Source organism: Passer domesticus, chromosome 15 (assembly GCF_036417665.1).
Source record: "Passer domesticus isolate bPasDom1 chromosome 15, bPasDom1.hap1, whole genome shotgun sequence".
In the NCBI taxonomy this organism is placed as follows: Eukaryota; Metazoa; Chordata; class Aves; order Passeriformes; family Passeridae; genus Passer; species Passer domesticus.
Genome location: NC_087488.1, coordinates 9,073,291 through 9,092,385, shown reverse-complemented (window position 1 = coordinate 9,092,385; position 19,095 = coordinate 9,073,291). Strand labels below are relative to the sequence as shown.

General features: G+C 44.1%; 2 protein-coding genes across 11 annotated transcripts in view; one reads left to right on the top strand and one right to left on the bottom strand.

The window, feature by feature from the left end:
- Window positions 1–15,311, bottom strand: part of TMC5 (transmembrane channel like 5) — a 38,814-nt gene extending 23,503 nt beyond the window's left edge. For 5 of the 9 annotated variants that reach the window (XR_010348264.1, XM_064390877.1, XM_064390887.1 and 2 more), the window contains exons 1-5: window positions 15,176–15,311; window positions 8,202–8,386; window positions 6,755–6,853; window positions 1,883–2,030; window positions 326–410 (exon numbers count right to left, since the gene is read on the bottom strand). The gene's annotated coding sequence lies outside the window, so the exon portion shown is untranslated. Of the gene's footprint in view, window positions 1–12; window positions 78–325; window positions 411–1,882; window positions 2,031–2,655; window positions 2,673–6,754; window positions 6,854–8,201; window positions 8,387–15,175 lie in introns of those variants that run through there. The other 4 variants (XM_064390882.1, XM_064390885.1, XM_064390878.1 and 1 more) reach the window with 3 other exon arrangements.
- Window positions 3,988–18,902, top strand: TMC7 (transmembrane channel like 7). 2 transcript variants are annotated; one of them, XM_064390888.1, is made up of 16 exons: window positions 3,988–4,141; window positions 4,319–4,550; window positions 6,643–6,791; window positions 7,139–7,306; window positions 7,486–7,571; window positions 8,088–8,233; window positions 8,769–8,916; window positions 10,377–10,547; window positions 12,024–12,181; window positions 13,023–13,140; window positions 13,769–13,866; window positions 14,186–14,369; window positions 15,189–15,319; window positions 15,589–15,744; window positions 16,542–16,620; window positions 17,762–18,902. In XM_064390888.1, exons 1-16 carry the CDS (start codon window positions 4,090–4,092, stop codon window positions 17,813–17,815), a joined length of 2,130 nt encoding a protein of 709 aa, XP_064246958.1. In that variant the 5' UTR covers window positions 3,988–4,089; the 3' UTR covers window positions 17,816–18,902. The 2 variants fall into 2 exon arrangements, with proteins under 2 accessions (XP_064246958.1, XP_064246959.1); XM_064390889.1 differs by lacking the exons at window positions 3,988–4,141; window positions 4,319–4,550 and adding an exon at window positions 5,129–5,246.
- The last annotated feature ends 193 nt before the right edge of the window (window positions 18,903–19,095 follow it).

Here is a 19,095-nt window from a genome sequence, read left to right as displayed (position 1 = left end):
GCGGCCGCTTACCTCGCTCCCCAGCCGGCCGCGGGAGAGCTGCCCGGCCCCGCTCTCCCGCTCCAGGTGCCGCCGCCCCGCCCCGCCGGCCGCCCCTCCCGCCGCCCGGAGCCGCCTTCGGTCCCCGCGTCGGGGACCCGCTGTGGCCGCCGGCTTCCCTTCCCTTCCCTTCCCTTCCCTTCCCTTCCCTTCCCTTCCCTTCCCTTCCCCTCTCCCCGAACGGGCTGTGCGCGGAAACGCTCCCCCGGAAAGGGGAGCTGAGGTCCTGCTCGTACAGCTCAACAGACAGAGAAACAAGTCCGCGAAGTTCTTTGCTGTTACCTACCGTACAACACGTTGTTATGTTTCTGTTTGAGCTCCGAGACGTTCACTCCCCTTCTCCCAATAACTTAAACATGCTTTCTTTTGGCCTGGGAGAGCAATAACATCACAATAAAAGGACAGAGAGAAACAGTTGTCAGACACAGGATGCATTTCCTTTATCCCTGGATTAATCATTTGTAGAGCAAAGAAACAATCTTTCCTCACATATTTTTACTTCAATTAAAGGAAGGCTCTTCTAAGGGTGAAAAATTAGTTCACTCCAGTGAACTCTAGCATAATCCACAGTTCCTGGACAGGGCGTTTAATACCAGCCCTTCCTGTACTCTGTATGCACCAGAAGGAGCTTCTCCTTTAGTCTGACACAGAGATACTGATTTTTCTTGCCTTTCTCCTTTCCCTTCTTTTACCCATTTCATGCAGAGGTACGAAAAACTGCAGACTGGACAAAGCTCCAGCTGAGCATCAGGCAGGCTGCAACACAGAGAAGCCAACAAAGTGCTGTGGTGGTGCTTCTGACACGAATTTCTATCCCACAGCAGCTTAGCAGGGATGCCTGCCTCACCTTCACTGACTGCACTGCAGCCGGACTCAGGGATACCCCAGCACACTGCAGGCACTGCCAGGGTGCTCCCAGGGCCCTTCCCAAAGGCCAGTGCTTTGGAGCAGGAGCATCCTCAAGCTGAACAAGGGGCCAAACAGCCACCACTGGGGTGGGCACAGACAAAGCAGCAAACAGGGCAAGGAAAAGACTGGTTCTGCTGTCCCAGACCCGTAACCTGCCTTTTTTCTTTTTTTTCTTTTTGTTAATGTATAGATTACAGACCCCCAGCTGCTTCTGTGTTGATATAGCTTCTTACACCTTTTTGGCATATTTTATCTCCCAAAAAAACCACACATCTTGAAACGTCTACCAACCATTCCTAAGTAACTTCTCTGGTCAGCAAGACTAAAAATGCAAGCAGATGAAAAATACCCCTGTCAGCCTTTGGATTAATGCCAGCAGGAACTGGTAATAAATAAATCAATCCGCTCTGTGTTCAGAAGCTGTATAACTGCTGACTTTTACCCAATGACTAGTGCTTTTCCAGCTCCTGAACTCGGTAAAACATGTTTATCCTGTACCAGACACATTCTACACAGACTTAAGTGAAGTTTTCTAATGCTGCTGTAAGATTAGGTTTTGCCCTAAGCAACATTCCTGGCATGGCTGCAGAGGAGCTGTCTGCAGATCTCCTGTACTGCCCCAGAGCTGCCTGCACGATGCACAGGCCACAGCACAAGCACCAGGGTAGTGAAACATGAGATCCCCCAAAATTAAAGCAATCACTCAGAACTTCCCTGAATGCTTAGAAGCATTTTTGAGCTGTGGCATTAGGAAGAGGAACCATACAAAAGAACAATTGTGCTGGAAACGGATGGTGTTACTAAATGTGACAGATCTATCTCCAGCATCCTGGGAAACAGAACATGGCACTGGCTTCCATGCCCAGCACAGACTGAGAGCTGCTGCTTTTGTGGATAAGGAACACTGGACAAATGACATACAAGTGGAACTTACTGCATTCCCTGCATGTGACTGTTGTGCTCTGGTAGAATCATCCATTCTCTCCTCCTCAGCATGTCTGTCTTCCTGTTTTTCCACCTGGGATTGCTGTGATCCATAAAATTCATTGAAACATTTCCAAGTGTCATAAAAGCTTTCTCAACTGAAAAAAATAACATTAGAGAATGTTCTCACAAAATTCCTGGGGAAGTCAATCTTGTTTCAATTCCTCCAATCTTTATTTAAATTTGTTCTCACGGGATCATTAACACAATACTTCTCTAGAACACAGAGTTTCAGAAACAGTCTAATTAACCTCAAGTGTATTGTTCACCTTTCCTCTTTGTATTCTTCATGGTAAAAAAAGAAACATAAATAAAAAGTGAAACTGCCACCCCAGATGACACCCCAGGGCAGCTTTACTCTGTAAATACTTCTATTTAGGGCCACCCAAAGACAGCCCATGATTGGGTGGCTTTAAGGCACAGTAACAGTGGGTACAAATGAACATTCTCATCCAGCACATGAATCACACACTCAGCATGAATGCTCAACAACACTAAATGATTTTTCAGAGATGCTGCTGAGCGGTTTTATTTTCCATCCCCTGAGTTTTTCAGAATGATCAGCTGGGAGTTGTTCAAAGGAATCCCATGAAATGTGGCACCCAACCAAGGAACCACAACCATCTGTACAAATGTGAATCACTGACGTGTCCAGCTCTGTCACCAACACCCCGTTCCTGCTGACACTCACAGCATCAGCTTTTGCTATACAAAAAATCCCACCTGGCAAAAACCATCCTGGTCTCTGAAATCTCTGAGATCTCTGAAAAGGAGAGGGAAAAAAGTAATAGGCCTCCAGACTTACAGGACAAGGGCAAGTAATAGGTTGTTCTCATCAAAAATAGCTAAAAATCCATATTCATTAGAGAATCATAGAACCATCAAGGCTGAAGGAAACCTTTGAGATCATCAAGTCCAACTAACAAAGATAAACCTGCCAGCACGAAGGCAAGAACACCTCCACAGTGTGTTTCTTTGTTGTTTTTTAAGTCATTTGGTGCAATAAGGAAGTTGCTGTGCTTTAATTCCATGTCTCTGAATTTCACAACAATTCCCCTTAAGATATACCTTTCACCTCTGCTGGTAACACAGATTACAAACATGTACATCTAAATTGCTTTGAGAACTTTTATTTTTATCAACAACATTTTATGGTTTTATTATGAAAACAGATTACCTACATAGATTATTGCTAGCAAAGCAATTTGAAAATCATATACCTGAGCTGCTGACATACAGCTAAAAGAAGAAACATGCGCATTCATGTCTGATTTGGCATTCTGAAGCCTAATAATGACTTATTTTTAAAACCACTGCAGAAAGTGCATGAAGAATGTTCAGAAAAATCCGTTTCTCTTTTAACTATCAGTAGAATAAAGTAAGAAAGGTTAGAAATATTTTTTTCCGCCTCCACATAAGGCCTTTGAAACTTATGGAAGTTTCATTCCTTTATTTGTCACACATGGTGTTAGTTTCACACAAAAGGCAAGAATCGTTCCAAGAATAAGTCTCTCTGAGACGTTTACTACAAGTTCACACAAAACCCACCCTCACTCTCAGATCGGAAAAAAGGTTCAGCATCTACTGACTTTACTTGCTCCAGTTCACACCAAGTTTTCACATTCGAGAGTAAAGCTGTGCTGTTTCCACTGCAGCCTGTGCCACTGCGTCCAGTCACAGAACAAACTGTGAGCTGGGGCTTGTGACCTAATGAAAGCATCGGAATTTGTAAACTTTCACACCGCCCAACACCAGCACGGGTAGTTAACACTGACGGAAGACATTGAAACTAAACTTATTTCCAAGCCAAACGTCGGTGAGAGATGCCCAGCAGCCAGAGCACCCCCAGCCCCGCACCTGGGGTGCGTGAGCCCCTTCCAGCGGAGAGGGCGGGGGGATGGCAGGAGCCTTCACACCCTGCCGTGTATCTTCACGGAAAGTTTAAAACAAGCCTGGGCTAAGAGGAACAGAAAAACTCCGGTGTCCCAAAGCGCGATCCTGTTGGCTGCGGGCGCCCCCGGCGGGCGGGGGCCGGGGGAAGGCGGCCCCGGGGCAGCCTCACCCCGCCCGCCGGCCCCGCTCCGGCAGCCGCCGCCCCACGGCCCCGCCGCGCCCGGAAACGGCAGCACGGGCGCGGGGCTCCGGCTTCCCGCAGACATGAGCGGGCTGGGGGCCGCCGCGGGGCCGCCATGGCTGCGGGACAGCGGCGGTGAGGGCGCGGGGCAGGCGGGGCGGCGGCAGGTGGCGGGCGGGGGGATGGAGGCACGGCACGGCACGGGAGCGGAGCGAGCGGAGCTGCCCTCGCCTCGCCCCTCGCGGCGCCGCGGGGTCCCGGCTGCCCTGGCGCCGCGACCCCCGACCCGCAGCGCCCGTCTCTCCCTCGCAGGGCTCGCTCTCCTCGCCGAGGAGCCGCACGGCGCCGCACCTGTGGATTTCCTGCAGGAGCTGCCCAGCTGCCAGTCGGCGCGGAGGCGCCGCGGGGGCACCCAGGAACGCCGGCCGGCCCTGCCGGGCACCGCCGGGGGCGCGGCCCGGGCGCTGCCGCCCGAGACAGGCGAGCTGGCTGATCGCCCCGCCAGAGAACTCCCGGTGTGCATGGCAGAGAAGAGGAGAACAAGGTTAATTTCACGCGTTTCTTCCTTGGTTTGGTTTTTTAAATGACTTTTTCCTAAACACAGCCCATGTGCGCTGCAAGGGTGAAGGAGAACTGGGTTTGGCTGTATCTTTCACCCTATGGCATGTGATTCTGACAAGAAGGTGCCCGAGTGCTCTGGCTGGCACGAGGGAGTCGCTGACTGGGGGCAGAAGTAGGTTGAATAGGAAGAAATTAGTCTAAACTGGGAATTACCTGTAGCAAACGTTTCTCACTGTTTTTCGTTTGGGGTTTTTGGTACTTTTTTTTTCTTCAGGATTTCGTGCTTTCAAGGGTCACTGTGAGTTATCTGCACGAACACACACACCGCGCCCCCGCTGCTATGCGAGTGCTGCTGCTCTTGAGTCTGCTTAGCTGCTCTTACACAATGCAGTGCTCTCTCTCTGCTGTGGCTCTGTACGGTTGATAGGAAGCTTCTCAGGCCCTTTGCTTCTTTTTATCTTCTCCCCCAGCTCCATTCCTTTTCAAATGACTCTTTCCTGTGGGCTGTTCCTGCCCCCCTGGTGGTAACCCCCCGGAGGGAGGGATTGTAAAGACTTTGCTTTGCCCCGCCTGAATTTCAGTGCTTGCTGTCTCACTGCTGGGCTGAAAGCTGCTTTGAGGACAGAGGATACAGGATGTGGTTTTGCACTGTCAGACAACAGCTGCACCTTTAAATCAGGTACATTGTAGTTCTAATTATGAATCAGAAGAGAGCTGGAAGTACAATTAATGTACTCCAGGGAGAACAAGAGCTACTCTATTGCAAGAGCAGTGGCAAACAGCCTGACCCTGGAGTTTCACTCTATAGCCTGTACACAAGAAACAGTAGAAGATCTAGGTCACGGTAAAGGAAAGTGCTTGATACCTTCAATTTTTATTTGAAGTTGGGTATCTAAAGTTCAGCCCTTCAAGAAAAGGGAACTGGAGGGAGGAGTGGAGTTGCAATGTCCCAGGCTTGTTTACACATGTTAGCACTGATTCTGGTGGGGCTTCTTGGCACTTCTACAGATCGGTGATCTGCATTTGTGCAGCAGCTGCCAGCACCAAGTGCTTGGCACAAACATCCTGAGAGTGGAACACTCAACTTCTGTGTGAACTCAGATGAATGTGCAGCCCACGCTTCTATTTACAATGCAAACCCAGCACGGGCCAGACAGTTCTGCGGAGTTAAAACACTGCAAACTGCAGCCTGTGGCTTCCACAAAATGAAATCTCTTGAGAGGAGCTGTATTTGCTCTTAAAGCTGAGGTCATCTGCTGCCTGACTGATTGTTTGTATAGGTTTAATTTGACTTCCTGCCAAAATGCTGGAGCGATGAAGAAACAGGCAACACAGAGCACACATGGCAGTGCATCCCTTGGGCACATGAGTAGGGTTGACTACCAGTCTTTTAAAACTGAAACCTTGGTACCACAGCATTGTGTCCTCATGGGTACTTACTTAACTGCTGCCCTTCTTCAGTGGCATCAGAGGCTGAAAAAGAATTTGCTGCATACAAGCCCACTTTCAACCTGTTTCTGTGAAGTTTTGTCTGGTTTTAAGGTTTCTTAAAAGAAACAACAAAATGAAAACTCTGAGACACTCAGAATTCCCCTTGATGCTGTTGCTGACTGGTCAACAATTTTTAAAATACAAATGTATTCATATAGTATGAAAATCCATAAGTGAGTGGTTAAAAATTACAGACAGTGGCACATTTTGTTTGTTTGCAGCTTGTTATTAGAACAGTGCATCCCTAGGGTGCTGGCAAAAAATGTTTTCTCAGATTCATTGAATTGGCACTTTCCAGCAAATATTTCAAAAAGCTGTTGTTGTCAACTTTGTTTTGTTTTGTCGGGGGTTTTTTCTTTGCTTATTTGGTTTTTTTCTCCAAGAGAGGTGAGTGTTTTTCATGAGAGAGCTTGCCCTATTTGAATTAAGTTGATGCTGCCCTTACCAGCAAGATCAGATGGGGAGAGCTTGTGTGTCTGTAGCTATTCCCTGAAGGCTGTGGGCAGGCTCCATCCTGCTAAGCCCTGTTACATGGAGTGAAAAATTATTTCTTGTGCTCAGTAGCTGTATTTCTGGATTCTTAGGGACTCTCAGCAAGCTGAAACAGAACGTTTATCCAGATGGAAGAAGTGGAGAAGAACTAGCAGTAAATCATTGAAAAAAGCACTCAGTGAAGTCAAGGGCTTGTCATCTTACCTGGTGCTTTGGCGACATGATATTCACAGCATAGAAGGTATTTCTTGTCTGGTGTCCATGTCTCCTCTGGAAAGTTGCTTCTGTTATTGGCAGTTTTACCTGTGTGAGCATAGTTTCATGTATAACTACATGTGTTTAAGAAGTTACTTTCTTCCCTTATTATTGCTGAATGTAAAATCCATGAGATGGTAGAAGGAAATATATTGGAAAATTATTAATATGTCCAACCTGCATTTCAGTTATATTGCTAAAAGTCCGTAGTACTTAAAACTAGCTTTAACAATGTTTCTTTGGTTCAGTGAAACTGATTTCATAATCTGCTCTCTCTGTATTTTCAATGGTTTTATCATCTTAATTATTGGCACATGTTTCTTTTATTCCCAGGGAAATTTGGTACTGGCATCCAGTCCTACTTCTCCTTCCTGCGTTTTCTGGTCCTGCTGAACTTTATAATTTTTATCTTGATGTTCAGTTTTGTTATTCTTCCTACCATAATTTCTACATATGGACTATTCAACAGTACCACTGCTTACATTTCTCCAAAGGACATAGGTAAACATCTTCTCTATGTACAGCTGTTGTAAGATTCCCCCTTTCCATCAGCTTCCTCTCCACCTCCCAGAAAAAAAGGAAAGCCTTTTTTTAAGAGTGTGGCATGTTTGAATTAATGTGATCTTGCATTTCAGTGGGCATTACCATTTGAGTGACTTTTCATGCCTTTCTTTTGACAGATAATGTCTGCACAACTTATGAACCTAGTGGTAATAAGGGACTTGTTTACTTCTATACTTACCTCAAAGATTTGCTCAGTGGCACTGTAAGTAATTAGTTGGGGTTTTTTTTAATTGTCTCATGTAGCACTTAACCAAAAAAAAAAATTACTTGTGGAATGAAGCTTTGATAATTTTGAAAAATGGTAAGGCATGTGCATCACTGGGGTATGTAATCTCTGAGAAGGGCAGTTCTCAAACTGTTTTTTACTGAGTGACCACAAGGCCTGGCTGGCCACGTGCTGCAGCCTGTGCCTCTCCTCCCCAGCTGCTACCCCTTATTATTCTGGAGCACACTGCCCATTGTGCTCTCTGTGTAGGCTCCCAGTGTCTGTGTCCTGCAGCTCTTTCATTGGCGAGAGGAGGGATTTTAAGCACACAGTGCCTGCACTACAGTTTGGTAGAGGCAATGGCAGTATTTAGAAGCTACAGGCTTGTAGCTTGCTGGGGGCCCTAATTTTAAATTTACAGAATATTTACTTGCTTAATGTAACCATGTTGGATTTTATAGGGCAGTTGTTGCTGCTGTTGTTACAAATTCTATTTCAACTTCATTTTCACAGGGATTCCTTGAAGTGACAATTTTGTTTTATGGCTATTACTCAATAGATGCTGTATGGATCAGTATCATGAGGTACAACTTGCCACTTGCATACCTGCTGGCTACATTTGCCTACCTTGCCTTAAGTTTCCTCTGGATAATAAAGAGGTAAAGATGTTGGTGTTGTTTATTTACTGTTACTTGTTGCACAGTTTAGATTGTATTCCTGCTTGAAGGGAACACACTGTTTTCTAGAGCTGTTTGTGTGGAAATGAGCAGTCTTTTGCCTTAGGATGCAGTGCCACAGTAGCCTTTGGAGTGCTTAGGAAAAAGAAAACAATTTGAAGTATCAGTTTTTCATATGTATGCATACCTATAAGTAAAAGCCCCTCAACTATACTGAATTTGTAGGAGGATTTTTTTAGGGTTTTTTGATGGAGTTTTTTTTAGCCATCTCAGTTTCCTTTGCTGGGTCTGGATGAAGTGAGAAGGTGTGACTGTGGTGAAGTGCAGGTGGGAATACCCTGTACCAGTCAGGGTGAGCTGCTGCAGAATCTCACACTGAAAGAGTCCCAGACACTGGCTGGTACTAAGCAAAGGTGACAGTTTGCTCAGTGGGGGTCATTTAGTCTTTGATCAGCCAGGCTGCTTTTGTGTGTTTTTCCTACGCATAAAATTAATCTTCTCACAAATTTTTCTCTAGGTCTGTGGAAGGCTTTAAGCACAACTTAGTGCATGATGCAGATCCATTTCAGAGTTACTGTAACAAAGTCTTTGCGGGCTGGGACTTCTGCATTACAGATCCAAATGCAGCCCGGCTGAAACATCGCAGCTTGCAGTACGAGCTCCAGGTGAGTAACTTCTGCCTTTTTGTGATTATGGTTTCTTACAGCTGAGATGGCTAAAAAAGAGACGTGTGCAGTTTTGCAGATAAGGGAATAAAGTTAAGAAGGATTGGAGTTGCTTGTTTTGGGGGTGCAGCCCACATCCTCTTGCATGCTTTCTAGGTACTGGAGCCGTGCAATGTGAGAAGGATTGGCACGGTTGTTGTTGGCCCTTCCCCCATCCACTGGGGACCGAGGCCAGCCTGTTGCTGCTTATCTGCCTCTTCCTCACACTCCAGTCCCGCTTCCTGTGTTAGTTTCTGCATAGTCCAACAGGAAAATCTGTCCCAGCTGCAGGCAAAACCCTGCAGGGATCAGCTGGAGTTTTCTGGGGTTTAAGCATGCAGTGCAGTAAGCAGTAATTTGGGGAGAAATAAAATTCAGATGGTGCTCTTTGTACTGTTTGAGAGTATTATTGCAGTAAGAAGATACTGAAAAATTCTCACTAGGTGTCTTTGGCACACATGCACATATAAAATGCTGATGCAGCTATAGAATTGCCAAATCATAAAGCTCTGAAAAGAGTCTGAAAGGCTGTTTTGGTAGAACAAGGACCTTCTTTTTGCTCTCTGTACGCTGGAAGCAGAGATTTGTGTAGTGAAAAAACTACCTTTGAGAGGATGCTTCCACTTCAAACCACAAAGTGGTAATTACAGATTTCATAAATTACAGTGAGTTGCTTTCTGCTCTAGTGAAGTTCTCAGTCATCTATTTTGATCATAGAATCAGAACCTCCTTCACTTGCTACACTTTTGCCTTCAGAACACACATCTTAGAAGAACCAGCCACTTAATATTACTGTTTGATGGACATAAATCCTCAGAAAATACACTCTCATGGGTGTTATGTGGGTGTTCCCAGGTTAAATTGCCTTCACAGGAGACACTGTATTCTCATCTCATCTCTCAGTTAAGGTGAAATACACCAAGTTTACATTACAAGCTGCTCAAGACTCTGCTCCCTTCTTTCAGTGTCATCCCCCAGTTTTCCTTCACAAAGAGTAGAAGGAATTTTGAGCCATAGTGGTGAGGGCTGGTTACTTACCTGCAGAAGTAACGAGATGAGTGACTGGTTTACTCATTTCAGAGTTTAGTTTCAAGCTGAGATCAGTCTCTCTCAACAAACAGACAAACTGTCTGTCCTCAAGGAAATGTGTTACTGATACAGTAGAGAGAAGAGGATTGCAGGACATTTGTCTTTGGCTACAGAGCCCTCAGCTCGAGGAGGCTGAGCACACAGGGGCTTCCATCCCTGCATGGACCTGTTTTGTTAAAGAAAAGACACTCTGTTCTGTGTGCTTGGGCAGGCACTGGAGTGACTGTCCTAGAACAGGCTACAGATTTGCACTTCTTGGGGTAGAAGACATGGAATGTTAAGTGTTGTATGCTGCATCAAAAAAACTGCATCTCTTTTTCTTTTCTTTGTAGACGGACTTGCAGGAAGAAAAACTGAAGCAAAAAATAGCTGAGAGGAGAATGGGAGAAAAGTTACGCATCTACTCTCTGAGAATATTTATAAATATAATTGTCATTGCCATTTTATCAGGATGTTTTTACTCAATTTACAGAGTAACTGTCTTCTCTCAAGAAAACTCCAGTGTGAGTATAAGAAATGACACTAGGACAGATTTGGTGAATGTAATCTGGTGATTACAGCAAGAGGAACTATTGTGAAAGAGTCAAGTATCTTAATATAGCACCTTTCATGCAGGGATCTGAAAATGCTCTCTACAGACTTACAATTTTTTTAGTAGATGAGAACAGGAAAGATCAAGAACCATGTGCCAAAAAAGCCTCCCCAGTAATGTCTCCTATTGCTGCAGAGGCTTCAGTGTTGGGTGCCTTGGAGCTGACAAGAAGAGCAGCCCTCACAACCCTTCCCTGGTAACTGTGCTCACCTCAGTGTGATCTACCTGGTTAAATCAAACTTCATCATGATCAGTTTCTCATGATCTGGTTCGCTGTCAACTGCAAAAATACACTTCAGGGGAAGGAAGAGTGAAGATTGTGATCTGTCTTGTGGCTTGAGTTACCCTGTGTGGGGAAACAGGAAGGCTTTGATCACAGAGCAGTTTTCAGAAGCAAAGGTTCTTGCATCACTAGCAGAAAGAATCAGGTTGGGTTGGTTTCACCTCCAGCAGGACAAGCAGATGGAAAGAGTGGTTCAGAAGCTGAACAAAGCAGACAAGCTTCTGGTTGTGACAGCTTCACAAGAGTAATTGACTTCTCTGTAGGACCCCAGGGTTTGATTAGTCTGGTAGAAAGGGGGGCCACATTTTTCTCTCCCCTGTGTAAGTTCCTGGTGTAATGAACTTAGCTGTTCACAAGGAAAGTTGTGCTCATGGTGGACCTAATTCTGAACTTCTCTAAACTACCAGGATTGCAGGGACAGAAGCAGGAAATGGGGGCTAAATGAGTTTATGTGTCAGAGGTATTGTTTGAGGGCAGAGGACAACACGAACAACTTCAACAATAGCTTCACTTACTGTGGGCTTTAAGTAGAAGGGTTGAAATATTGACCTTGTCTTCATGAGCAGTTAGAGGAGCTTATCAGGATGGTAGAAAGTCAGGGGAGCTGCTTGGCACCAGTAAGAATAAATTGATATGTGTCTGCCCTTGGAGTAGCTGTAAAACCTGGTAGCCTTGGTGCTGGTTAGCAACAGTCAGACACAAACCTTGGTGAGTTGAACCTCTTCAAACAGAAGCTTTGAGGAAGTACAGAAACACTCTTACCTGGAGGGGGAGGGAGTTCCTGGTGAAAGGAGCAGGAGAAAGCAAGGGTGTGTAGCAGCAAACTGCAGAGACAGCAATGATCAGGCTCATATAAAGGACAGAGATTTGTTTTCCATGAAACTTGCTTGTCTGGAGGTATTCAGAATCAGCCCTGGGTTTGCCATTCTTGTTACACCTGGTGTTGATTCCTATTGCCAATGCAAATGTCAGTGGAGGCTGAGGATGGAGTAAAAGATGCTTTCTGGATCCTGGACAAGGCAGGCTGGTGTGTAGCTGGAGACAGCACGCTCAGGAAGGTGTGTTTCTCTAAGCATTGTGTTTGTCTCGTCTCTTCTCCTGCAGGACATTGGCAATGCAAACTCCCAGGTTAATCTCTTGGTGCAGTATTTGCCTTCCATAGTAATCACACTGGCCAATTTCATCGGTCCTCTGATCTTTGCATTTCTGATCAGATTTGAAGACTATACACCAGCCTTTGAAATCAAGCTGACACTCTTGAGGTAAAGATGTTTTTATTATGGCCTTGGATGTTTCAACAACTTGTTCTTGGTAGGCTGTATGTATTGTAAACATTGAAACATCAAGAAGCAGAGAAGTTGGCACTGGAAACCAAGGAGGCATTGTTTGGCCAATGTTTAGTTGGAAACTTTAAATCTGGGAACTATGTGTTTTGATGACAGTGCAGTGCAATCATCTCAGTGTCCAAGTTTTTTTCTTGGTCCCATTTAGCTGTGTGCTCTGGACATCTTCAACCTGAATAAATAGTCAGGAGTGAACTTGTGGCTGCAGAGCTTTGCATGCAGCAGTTCCCTGAATGAGCAAAAGTGAGCGTACAGAAGTGACTGAAGCAGAGCTTTGCTCAAGGCAGAAGTTAAAGTTTTGGGGTGAAAGATACTGCAGTGTAAGAGATGGTGTTTGGCAGCTTAGGGCAGTAAGATCTGGGTTGAAGCACCTGAACTTTGCAAGTCCATGCTTTGTATTTGTGATTTGGCCAAGTGCTTCAGAAGGCCGGAAGCTACATGAAATAGAAATGCTGCACGCAGAACTGCACCTGAGGGAATTGCAACCCATTGCAGCATCAAGATCTGCAGCTGAAATTCCTGATCTAGGAACACTATTGAGAAAAGAAACAAAGGACTGTAGCCTAAAGCTGGGAAGGTCAAAAGCAATTTTAACTTACTGCTAAGGAAAGAAATGTGTTTGTTATCTGGCTGGCTGCCCTGTTAAAGGTCTGCATGACCCCTCTGTGTTTTAAGGCTTCCTTGGACTCCAGTACAAGGCAAGCCCAGTTAAATGGCTGGTTTTTGGTACATTTGGAGTTAGGTTTTGCCTTTCTTCCAGGTGTGTGTTCGTGCGGTTGGCCAATATCGGCGTTCTCTTGTTCTCACTGTGGAGTCAGATCTCCGGCTGTGGCAGTGACAAGTGTAAGCCCTGTGGATACAATTACAAACTCTATCCTGTAAGCAGATTTATCTTGGTGTTTAATCATCTGAGCTTGTGAAGGGAGATTTGTTTTTCATGAGAGTTGCTTGTCTGGAGGTGTTCAGTAGGAGCCCTGGGGTTGCTGTTCTTGCTATGCCTGGTGTTGATTCCCATGCTCAGTGCAAACCAGTACAGTTGGTACACAGATATCCTTTGCTTATCTAAAACTGTGATTACAATTAGTCCAGTGGCAGATGATTCCTTAGCACAGACTTTCTGTCCACCATGAGGATTGGCTGAGGTAGCTGTGTTTTGGCTACATTCTACAGCCTTGTGTGGCATTAAGGCAAATGGGTTTTCCTCAAAATAACCCCCACCCAAAAAAAAAAAAAAATCCCAACCACCTAAACCAAACCAAACACACCCAGCCACCACCCCCCCACCCCTGCCCCACCTCACAGAAAAACCCCAGAATCAAACCAAAAGAAAAAAAGTGAAAAGCTTGGCACGGGAACTTTGAAATACTTGAATATTTTAGAAATTGGAGTTAATAGCATTTGAACTTTTACGGTGTTAACTGAGATGATTATTGCTTTAGTGGTAGACAGATTTTTCACTTGTTTATTCAGACTGCTAATCTTGTTTTTCCTGACTTGTTTTCATAGTGCTGGGAATCTGATGTTGGACAAGAAATGTACAAACTGATGATATTTGATTTTATTGTAATTCTTGCTGTGGCCCTGTTTGCAGACTTCCCCAGAAAGTATGTATCTCTGCTTTTTGAGCATATTTTTTACAAATGACATATGAAACACATTTTCTTTTTTCTGCTTTAAATTCCCCATATTGCTAACCAAATTACTAGTTTTAAAATAAAGCATAAACATATTTCTGGTGGTTTGAGCACCTGTTTGCTATTCAGAAAGCTGTATAGGTTTTGATATTTGAGAGCTTTTTTCTTCAGACCTTTTCTGTTATGTTGTCTAATGTTTAAATGCTAAATTGTGTGTGTTTCAAATGGGTTAGAATGCATCTAAATTCTACAACTTCAGTTTAGGATTAACAATATTCTTTGGTTTCAGGTTGTTAGTTACTCATTGCTCTTGCAAGCTGGTTCAGTGGTTTGGACATAAGGAATTTGAAATTTCTGACAATGTCCTGGAAATCATTTATGGGCAGACTATTTGCTGGATTGGAACTTTCTTTTCACCACTTCTCCCTGCAATAGCAACTATAAAATACTTCATCATCTTCTATGTTAAAAAGGTAATGAGGGCATGTGCTTGATAAAGAATTGAGTACATCTCTGTGGTTTATGCAATGCAGGCATATAGATATGCAGGTGATCTAAAACCAACAAAAAACCCTAAAACCACCTGTGGATGCAGTGGAGGGAATGAACCAATGATATTCCATTTTCATTAAGGTTTTGTGCTTTTAAAAGACAGTAGAATTTTGCTTTGAAATCAAGCAAAGCCACGTTTCAATTACTACTTCTCAAATTATTTGCCTTTTTTTAAAGAAAAGCTTTTTATGTAACAAAGCTAGTTTAAAAGACTTTCCTGCAGTAATCTATTTACTAGCAACACAGCTCAGTACTTAGACAAAATTTTGCAAAACTGCTGAAAATTTGGGAGCAAAATGGAAAATCCAAGCTGGGTTGAATGTTCATGTGATTTCTGACTATCAGAAGTTTTGCTCAGTGATCACACAGCTCCGTCTGTGCCTCCAATTCTTGCAGATCCTTTAGGTCTTGCTAGAGGGATGTGTCCAGTGAAGATGTGGCCAAAGCCAACAGCAGTGCCACGGGTCATACACTAAATGCCTGTGTCAGTTGACTCTGTGCAAGTGTGTGAGGTCCTCTGGATCAAATTCTTACACAAATTAGGAGACACTGACTTATACCAAAATGTGAGGCGGTCTTTTCTTAGCCCTTCTCAGCCAGCCCATACACATCAAAGGAGGTGGTTGTGTGGTAGCTGATGGCAGGTTTGGGAATGGAAAATTCAGTCGCTGGGGCAAGTACATTTGGATTGTATCTATATGGATGTACTGGTAACAGTTTTACTCACCTTCCCTCTTCAGATTGTTTTGATACACACACGCAAACCTGCAGCAAGGCCTATAAGGGCATCAAGTTCCAACTTTTTCTTCCTGGTGGTGCTGTTGATTGGGCTCCTCTTGGCCTTTATCCCTCTGGGATTCAGCATAGCACGGTAAGTGACAATTTTAAGTTCTGTGAAGTTGACATTTGTTCTAAGCTTGTCAGTTCTGCAAAAGCGGACACACAACTTTAGGATGATTAATGGAATAAAATATATAGGGTATAACACATAAACTTATAGCTTGGTTAATATAAACAAAAATTACAGTTTAATAGACATAGGACACTTTTACTGCATCACCAAACTGCTGCTGGGTTTGTGCTGGATTATTTTATCTCTATATTTTGGTGTAACATCTTTCTATTCTGCTTTGTTGACAGTATCCCCTCTTCCAAGGCATGTGGGCCATTCAGGAATTTTAACACTTCATGGGACGTAATTCCAGAGACAGTACTTCAGTTTCCAACAGGTCTGCAGCAGGTCCTTTTTGGCATTGCATCAGAAGCCTTTGCAGTGCCTTTTTTTGTAATCCTTTGGTGAGTACTATGGACATTTGATTCCCTTATGCAGCTTCATTTGCTTGCTTACTGAACTCACACCAAGCATCTATTACACCAGTTTTTCCATTTGCAGTCAAAAACATCAAAACTCATATGAATCCTCAGCCCTTGTGTCTTTGCCCATGTGTTCACACTTATCAGCTTTGTTCCATTTCCTCTTGCACGTCCCATATTCAAGTGTCCTTCTCAAAAATGTTAACTGTGAATTCTCTGCAAATTAGTACTGTAAGCCCTGTGATCACAACTCCTATCCACAAACCCTAGTCTGAAAAAACAAGTAAAACTCCCAAAACAGTCATTCTGTAAGATGAAATTCAGTGTAGAGTCATAGAATTTTTAAGGTTGGATGTCACCTGTAGAGAAAATCTAACCCAAATCTCCTGTTCAAAACAGGGTCAAGTAGAGCAGGAACCATAGCCAGTTAAATTTTCAGTATCTCCAAAGATACAGAGAATCCACAACACTGTTCCAGGGTCTGGTCAGTTGTCTAATAAAAAGGGGTGTTTTTCATAAGTTTAAATGGAGTTTTTTTGCACTTCAGTTTAACTAAACTGTTTGCAAATTTTGGAGCCTTATTACCTGATGCTTTCTAAAACTTCTGTGCTTGAAAAACCATGTGGCTTATTTAGGACTCCACCCAGCCTTTCCTTTTGTAGCACACATTTATGTGTTCTCCTGAACTGAGCTTGTTATTACACACATAGGAAATCTCAGGCCCTCCCTTTTTGTTTGTTGTTTACAGCATCATTATGTTCTGGTTTTGTTGTTTACAGCATCATTATGTTCTATGTTATTGCCTTGGCTCGAGCACACAAACGAGTGGTTGAACAGCTGAGAGAACAACTGGTTTTGGTAAGATCTGACACAACAAAGAACTTTAGGGGTACAGAAATGAGAAGAATGCAGAGCAGCATTGGTTTTCATAGTCTCCTGGATAATTGGTTTTTGCAACAGGCAGTAAAGAATGTTTTACAAATTACCCAGGAAAAATAACCAAAGCATTGTGGTATTTCTCAGTGGAGTTGATTTCCTTGGGTACCAGCTGCAACTACAAGGTCTGCTTATATCAGGCAACACACATGCAAGAGATGTGCCCCTGAGAAGATGTGTCCCTGTTTTTCATCTGTTGCCTTGTTTAAATCCACTTATCTGCATGGTTTTTTTTTTCTGACAGAGAACCTGAATCCTGTGTTTCCTGTCCTCTCCACCATCTTGCACAACCTCCACTTCTGTTTCCTTCTCTGCCCTCACAAACAGGCTCCCAACTCCCTACCCTTCCCTCCAGGCCTGTAGTTCTACTGCATCTTTTCTGGTCTTGCTGTTGAGTGTGGGCCCAGAGGTGCTTGAGCAGGTTCTGAAAGTGGAAGAAGGCAGCACTAGCAGCCCTTTGGAGAAGGTGCCAGTGCAGAAATGCTGCTTTGTGGCCATCCAAAGCCACTGCCAGGTTTGGCAGCATCCGTGTGCTGTGATGTGACAAACTGCTGGAGTCAGAACTCAGCCTCAGCAGTGAGACTTCTCACTTTCTTAGGAAATAGCCCATTTCTGGATATTTCCTAGGAAATATATATTCTTTTAGATATGGCATTTAACAACTGTGGGCAAAAAAAACACTTATGGGGGGGAGATTTTTGAGGAGTGAGGAATTTAGGAACAAAAGCCTTCCTGCTTTTTGAAGGGTTCACAAATTAGCTGGGAATTCTAAAAATTCTTCTGTGCTTTTTCTTTTTGTTTGCTTGCTCTTGTTCAGCTTCCTGGAAGAATGGTTTTAAATTTTGAGGTGTGTGTGAGATGCTGCAGAACTGTTAATGTATAACCTGAAGTGAGATAAATGAATTCAAGGCCGTTGCAAGCTTGAAATTGTTCAGACAGTTGAGAGTGTGCTGGGGAGGGAAATGTGGTGACTGCACCTATCTCTAATGAAGAAATGAGCTGTTGTAGATGACTTGAATTACCACTGTTCATGTGCAGCTTTCTTGTTCTTCTGTCTTTCCAGGAGAGTCGTGACAAGATGTTCCTAATCAGAAAGATAGCAGAAGCTCAGAAGTAGCCTTGAAAACCACACAAGCCAGAAGAACTCGACTTCCTGAAACCCCCAGAACAAGAAGATAACAGCAGAAGCATTTGCAGCTTCTACAGCGTGGGCAGCTGACTGGCACCCTGGGACTGTGGTCTGTGGAATGGGTGCTTGTGGTCTGAGGCTTAACGTTTCCAAAATTTGGAAATTCAGCTGATTTATACAGTGTTAGAGCTGCTCAAAAAAGGATACTCTAATGCTCATCCAGCTTCTGGGCTGTTGGGATTTGTTACATCCCTATTTTTTCAGGGAGTTTGGGTAAAATGTGATCAGAACTGAAATGCTTTTGTACTGTTTTTACAAATTATGCTATAAGAATCACGAGAGGGAAAAGGGTATGGTTTTATATGTTTTCAATGCCTTTTATTTGTTTTGGTTTTAAAAAAGATGTATAGAAGTATGTTGAAATAGTGCATAGGAAAAGAAAATACGGCATTTGAAATCAGTTTTCTAAATTTTTTTAGAGGTGAGGATTTGCTATTTATGCTGCTCTGAAGTAGAAAGAGCAGTTAAACACTGGATAAGTCATCATAAAAAAATGGTTCAGAGAAAACAAACTGATAAAAGAGCTCTGAATAAACACTTGGGGTAGGGAGAAGTCCGCAGGCACAGCTCTGCTGGGGCACCAGCCTTGCTGCTGTGGAGGGGCCTTTTGGGGTTTTTTTAAATGTTTTAAGTCATTATTATTTGTGTTTTATTCCTGTATGAACATCTTGACTACTGGTCTATGTGATCTAAAATGTGAATATTTCAGAGTTAAATTATTGGTTGGCAATACCATGTGTCAGTACCTCTTATTTCTCATTTTCCCTGTCTTACCTGAACTGCTGGGACCATGTGTCTCAGAGAGCCGCGGGTCCCTGTAGCCACTAACCCAGTCCTTTATTTAAAGGTTGTGATTAAGGATTTCCTGTACAAAACTGCGTTTATTGTTTGAAATCTGCATCAGTCCTCTCTTAGTTAATGTGAGACACTATCCTCTTAATATAATATTGTGGAATGTTTTCTGTGCTCATTTTAAAGGAATGACCGTTCAATAAACGCTATTTATTTTACCATACCTCCTGGCTCCGTTCGCTCGCTCTGGGGGCTGTGGGGACCGCCCTGGGGCTGTGGGGACCGCCCTGGGGCTGTGGGGACCGCCCTGGGGCTGTGGGGACCGCCCTGGGGCTGTGGGGACCGCCCTGGGGCTGTGGGGACCGCCCTGGGGCTGTGGGGACCGCCCTGGGGCTGTGGGGACCGCCCTCAGCGCT